The 6757-nt window shown below is 40.0% G+C and overlaps 1 protein-coding gene across 1 annotated transcript in view; it reads right to left on the reverse strand.

Annotated features, from left to right (window-relative positions):
• The window catches only part of TAFA1 (TAFA chemokine like family member 1), a 608302-nt gene extending 602392 nt beyond the window's left edge, over positions 1-5910 (reverse strand). Inside the window, exons 1-2 of the mRNA XM_066244831.1 lie at positions 5496-5910; positions 3415-3535 (exon numbers count right to left, since the gene is read on the reverse strand). Coding sequence (XP_066100928.1) covers positions 3415-3532 — 118 coding nt within the window. The 5' untranslated portion in view covers positions 3533-3535; positions 5496-5910. The remainder of the gene's footprint in view (positions 1-3414; positions 3536-5495) is intronic.
• Positions 5911-6757: the final 847 nt, after the last annotated feature.

A 6757-nucleotide genomic window follows, 5' to 3' on the forward strand; every position in this document is an offset into this window, starting at 1 on the left:
CTTAGGCAAATGTGGCAAAGCTCAGGGTCTGCTGGTGTCTCATTTTTTCTCATCATGTCACTTGCTTTAACTGATTTGAGAAAATGAGATTATGTTTTTCCTTTTTGCTCATTTATCCAGCTATTTACTTATTTATTTGCTCATTTAGAAGTGGATTGTCACAGAACTAGCCCTGGTTTCTCTCTTGTTTTCATACACATTTCATTAGTGTCCCTGAAGATTTAAGACCCACAAAAGAAAGCATCCCAATTCTCATCAAAAAAAGCATAGATTTACTCTTAAAATCAAAACAGAAGACTATATTAAAGAAGATTGTATTTCTGACTGAAATAATCTAGAATATTGCTATGTCCAAGATCTATTGCTTTAATCTTTTCAACTATTTTCAAAAACCCAAGAATGTTGAATAAACATATTATATACATTGGACTTTCAGTTTAATATTATTTTAATCTTTCTGTATCTAAAAAAAAGAATATTTCTTCATTTCATCAATGAATCTGAAATGAGTTTCAAATGTATAAGCACTTGAGGTTGAAATTGATTTTGGTGCTACAGTTTCCTGAGGTATTTGAGATACATATTGATAATGTAACATCATTCATTGGTAATAATGAGCAATTTCTAAGGGTAGACAATGAGAAAACAAATACTGAGTTTAATTTTAGTCATAACCTAATGATGTGTTTCTGAGTCTAAAATTATAATATTTTGATAATTCCTATAATAACATGTATTTACTTATTACAAATAGCATAGCCATAACATCTCACACACACAAAAAAAAAAAACCCACAAAAAAACAAATCTGCCTGACCTGTGGTAGCTCAGTGGAGAGTGTAGACCTGAAATGCTGAAATCGCTGGTTCGAAACCCCAGGCTTGTCAGGTCAAGGCACATAAGAGAAGCAAGCAACTATAAGTTGATGCTTCCTGCTCCCCCTGCTCCCACCTCCTGCCACCTTTCTCTCTCTCTCTCTGTCTCTCTCTCTCTCTCTTTCTCTAAAGTCAATTAATAAAAAAATCTCATATATTAACTGATTAATAGAGACACTCTATGTGAAAGTTCATTGCAAACTGTACTGGTTTTCATGACTATATGCAGAGAAAGTAAAGTAAGACATATTATATTTGGTGATATATTTTAGCCAGGTACTGTATAGTTTAAAAAAAAAAAAACCAGCAAGAGTAAAAATAAAGTTTTTGTTCTGACTATGTGTAAGAACTATGAGCTAGGTGAACAGCAAAATTTTGGTCATCAACATCCCTAACACTTCAGCTTTTATTCTATTAAAATGAGATGATGTGATTCCTGATATTTATGAAGAGCTTTACAGTTTGTGAAGCACTTTTAAGATTATTCCATTCATACCCCCACAACATACCTAAAGGGGAAATTTAGCTCTGCCATCATCATATGCCACCAAATCACCAGTCCTGCCATGGCCACCTTCAGAATGGGTTTGTAGTTCAAATGAGTTTCTGTATTTACACTAAGATTTATGCCAAGGGACTCCCAATTCTTCAAAGAGGTTACTTGGCATGAGTATTCTCTGCACTGAGATACATCACTATATGTCCTTCTTGGGAACCAGGCTCTGGAGGTCCAATCAGGCTGGCCTGACCTCCAATGGCAGCTGTTGTCTGTATGGTCTCAGACTAGTCACCCAGTCGCTGAGAACTTAAGTCTCCAAGGCAAAGGAAGGGGGCAGGGGCTACAGATTACACCTACTTGTATAAGGATCAATCGAAACAATGGGAATTAACCTGGTGCGTTCGTGAAACACACACAACAGTTGTTTTTGTTATGTATTCTTATTAAGTATTACAGTGAATGCAGATTTCCCGCATTATTTGTGTGACTGTAACAAGTCAAAGACATTTTTACCAGAACAGGCTGGTGATTAACTGAATGGAGGCAACGTGGCGCTTCCCAAATGCACGTTCGTTGTTCCTCCACGTGGGCGCTGAAGCCTCAGTTTTTGGCGATGTCCGCTGCGGGCTCAAGACATACGCGGCAAAAACGCCAGCGCGCCCCGCGGCAGAGCGCTATCCAGGCCCACCTGCAGGGGCACCAGCGCCCGGGGTGACGGTCGTGAGGGTGGCTGAAGCCCAGAAGCAGCCCACGGCCTCAGCCTCGATCTCAGGCCGCCCCTACACTCGTCCCGCGGCGACCACCGAGCTGGCGCACGGGAGGACCCGGCCTGCGCCCGCGCCCCGGCCCGAAAGTGAAGCCCCGGAGGCTGCAAGAAGCGCCCCGGCAGGCAGGTGTAGCCGGATGACTGCGGGCAAGCCCAGGATCGGTGCCCAGAATCGTTGCCCGGGCGGCCACGGAGCCAGAAAGACAGAGGCGTGGACGCCGGACTGCGCAGCGGGGGAAGCCGGGCAGAGGCGAGGCCAGCAGGGATTGGGAGAAGGGGACGGAGGGCTGGGAGATTGAGAACTGAGCATCCGGAGCCTGGGCGCGCAACTGGTCCCCGGAGCTCCGACCTGGCGGGGTGGGGGAGGGGGTGGAGGCGGCAGGGTGACGGTGGAAGGTGGAGTAAATGGATGCAAAGGCTGGAGCTAAACAGAAAATGGAAGGAAATCTTTCCGAGGAACAGGACGGGTCAAGACAATGGTAACGAGAAAGCTGGAGAAGCAACGGGGGAAAGGGGGAGAGAACGATCCAGATTTCAGAGCGAGGCCACGAAAGGGTAGAAAACATACCTCGAATAGAAAGAACAAGAAAGCAAAATGCTTCCAGGACTCAAAATTCAATATAGGGGTGGGGGGGAAATTAGCTAAAGGGAACTTGTCCCTGAACCTGCAGAGAAAGAAAAGCCATGGAGCATACTGCAAGAACAGAAAGTGAGCAAGGGGGCACAGGAAAGAAGAAAATTAAACCAGAGAAGCAATAGTAAGTTACTTTTTTATTTCTTTTTCACTAACAAACTACTTCCAAAGTCCATTTTGGTTACTAATGTTCCCACAAAACCTTAGCCACATAATACTGAAATTATATAGTAGCGACTACACTAGATAAAAATGCCGCCCAAGATACCCATTATATTGTCAACTACAAAGATATTTTGTCTTCCTAAAAATTCTCAAGTCTTGAAAATTATCCCACCATTTATAAAATATTTCACTTTTGGCCAACTTATCCAAAAATAAACGACTTCTTTTTATGTATGTATGGAAGGTGGGGGGTGACTCAGAGAAAATCCCATTTTTGAGAAGTTAATAGAAATACTTCCAAGTCATTTTAGCAAACCCCCTTCTTTTCCCCCAAAGCATCCAGCCAACAATATGACTTGGAATTCAGAGGCAAGCTGCCCAGACTATAGCAGTTTCTCTCACTTGCCATCGACCATCTGCTAAGGAGCCGGCAGTGAGACGGGATGGAGGCTGCGGAGACCACCACCCAGCTTACCTGGTCTGTGCAGGTGGTGCTGCTGAAAAGTGTGTTGAAGGGCTCCATGGCAGAGTAGCAATGCACAGGCACTTATCCACAAATACAGGACCCAGGACATCGCAGAGACCATAGCCATCCTCTAAAGAAAACATTAGACAGGATTAACCCCAGCTTCAAGCCCCCAGCTCAGTCAGTTGTACTGATGAGAGAAGGGGGGTCAGACACCATGGCCCTTTGCTACTAGGAAACAAAAATGACCCAGCAGAGGTCATGCTGTGAAGTGGCATTGAAGGAAAGTGCTTTCCAGAAAATCATGAATTCATTTTTGAAATTCTGCAAAACCTAACTCCAAAGATTGCCAAACTTCAAAAATAAATTAAAGTTTGTCTATGGTTTAGGCAGTTTGAAATATAGTATCCTAACTAAGCCTCCTGTTTTACATGTTGATCTTTAAGTTATAGGCATTCCAGGCATTGAAAAGCTGCATACTCCTGTTCCTGCTTACTTCATTGCAAGTCTGACATAAGCCTGAAACGAAAGAGTGGATTCTTTTTTTTTTTTTTTAATTCTACAGTCATGAATTTTTAATCACTATGCTATCTTCTAAACTAAGTAATCTTTTTTCTAAGGCATGTTGTAATTTCCTGATAGAATCAGTCTTTTTGGCTGGACTTAAAATCAGAAGGAATTGTCTTCAGCCAGAATGAGTTTCAGAGGCAAGATCTATGTTTCTGTTATAAAGCAAGCATAATTTACAATATTGCTTTGCCTCCTAAGATCCTTAAATGGCATTTGTTGTATAGTGTTGATGAATATGCATATACAGGTGGTGTATGTATTTATGGATGAATGTACACCTTTTTGCAGGTGCTGAAACTTTGACAGCCTTATCTGCACCTATAAATATTTCGGAGCTACAAAGGCTCAGCTGCGCTACCTACTTATTGTCCAATTTCTCAAACAACACCTTATGCTGCATTTTATATTGCCAAATTAATCAACTTGAAATATCATTCTTACTCAGCCAGTGATATGGAAGCATTTTCTGTACAGGAATCGAGTTAAGTATATGCTTTCCTCTTAGAGCAAGCTTTGGAACCAATCTTGGTTCTTTCTTTTTTTTCTTCTTTCTTTCTTTTTAAATTACTTCACTGTCAAATGACACACTTCAAGTATTTCAACTAGACATTTAAAACCCACTAGTGACCTCCATTTGGGATTCCTTTATTCATGGAAAGTTGTACTCTTTAAAAACTGTAATGTTCAGAAAGCAAATGTATGTGTATGCATGTATATACACACACAGAGACATAATAGAAGATAATTTATGGGTTTGGGGAGAGAAATGTAGTCTTTGAGAAGGGTTTAAGACTGGTAATAGGCAAATGGTGACAACCATAATTAAGTTCAAAGTAAGAAAACATTATTTTCAACAGCATGGTGCTTCTCATGCCCCAGTCTGCGATTCAGATGGGCCATTCACTTTATAATTAGTTTCCCTGCCCACTGTTTACTTTTGTATATACCAGATTTAAACTCATTGTCTTCAGAACTATCAGTACAGCATAGATGCATTCTCTTCAGTAGATAAATAGCAACGCCCGCCCCTCCTGTGAATTCTGAATGAATGCATTTTGGAGCCTTTTTTTTAATACCCTGAAAATGACAGAAAGACAAAACAGAGGTGACAGTGGCATGCATTGACTGCTTGTGAATTTCAGTTAAAATGCACTAGGAATTAATCTAAACTTAGAAAAAGCTTACCACAATTAAAACTTAACAGTTACTCAATACTGGTTTTCTCTCACTCATTTGGTCACCCACATGATCTTAGCACTCAAAAAGATTGCTGTGATTTGACCTTTGCAGATTTTTCTACTTTTACTTTCATTCTTTTAACTTTCTTTAATTTTCAGCATTACTTCTAAGGTTCCTGCATATTGCTCCCATTGCTCACTCTCTTACTAAGAGGTTGTTTCGATGTTAATGGGTGTTTTTTCCCCGAATAATGCACCCAACCTTACATCGTTCTCTAGAGATGACTGAATAGGTTACAAATCTGATTTCTAAATCTTAAATCCTTAAAAGAGACTTCTTACCTGAAAAATCCAGCCAAGAGCAGAATACACTATTAGTGTTCATTGGAAAGCTCTAACACTTTCTAAAATCCATCTGTGCCACAGTTCAAGATTTTTTTAAAGAGAGCTTCCCGATAATCTTCTTTATCAGGATTTTAGAAAAATATGTTTTTCTCTTCTGATGTTATTTCCACAATAAAGGAGACATCAGTTCATTTAGACTGTATCGTCAGAAAAGAAGCCAAGGTTTGAGGGGTGGAAACCTTGTCATTTTCACCTTTAAATCATCCCCTGGCGTCACCTCTGCCTGACGAGACCTTTGAAGTGATGGTGAGATAACGTGCAGTTTCCTGATGAGAATCAGTTTATAGTTAATGACGGACCATCCCCTCTCCAGTGCATTCGGAGCAGAGGAAGGCAGCGAAATGTAGGAGCTGGACTGCTATACGGTGCTGTAAGTAGCAGTAGTCTGTTTCAATACATCCCTCCTCTGTAAAGTATCACATGTCTTAAAGTGACATTACCCTCTATTACAGCTACAGTGAATTGTAATACCTGCCTACTAACTCTTCCACAGCTCAAGCAGCTCTGTAACACTATGTTACATTAGATGTTTTACCAATAATACAAAAGAGTAAAGAAGGAAGGACAAACAAAAGACAAAAAAACATTTTGCAAAATATTGATAGTGTTAATGGGTGTTAGACTTCTAACATAAATGGGAAAGTGAAATAGGAACTGTTCCTAACCTCTTTCTGTTGGTATAACCAGTAAGTTAACCAAAACTATTGTTAGTTTTATATAAATTTTTAAGTCCCTCGATTGTTTTGACAGCTAAATCTGGAAACATGGTATATCTGGAATACAATATAAGTGTTTACATGCATAAGCTCCATAATAATCTTCTGAGGGTTTTTTTTTTTGAGTTTTTAAATTTGCTTAATAAATAGAAATATGTCATTCTCAGCCTTGAAGACTGGGTTTTGAAAAAGAAATACTCTGGAAGCATTTTTTTTTTATTTCCTCTTCTGCAGATAACATTCTGGGATGGGGAGGGGAAAAGAGAAAACAGTTTGCTATTTTGTTTCCAGTACTATGGTTTGAACACTTTCTTCTTTGGAAATCCAGTGTGTTTGGAGTGTACCTAAACATCAAGGATGCATGTAAGGTGACCTAGTTGTCACTTATAGATTGCAATAGCAATGATTCTTAGAAATACTTATTCAGTTATTTCATGAATCACTGATAAAGCACCTACTCTGTGTTAGATGCATGAGGACAAC

The sequence above is a fragment of the Saccopteryx bilineata genome, chromosome 10 (genome assembly GCF_036850765.1).
Source record: "Saccopteryx bilineata isolate mSacBil1 chromosome 10, mSacBil1_pri_phased_curated, whole genome shotgun sequence".
NCBI classification, from domain to species: Eukaryota; Metazoa; Chordata; class Mammalia; order Chiroptera; family Emballonuridae; genus Saccopteryx; species Saccopteryx bilineata.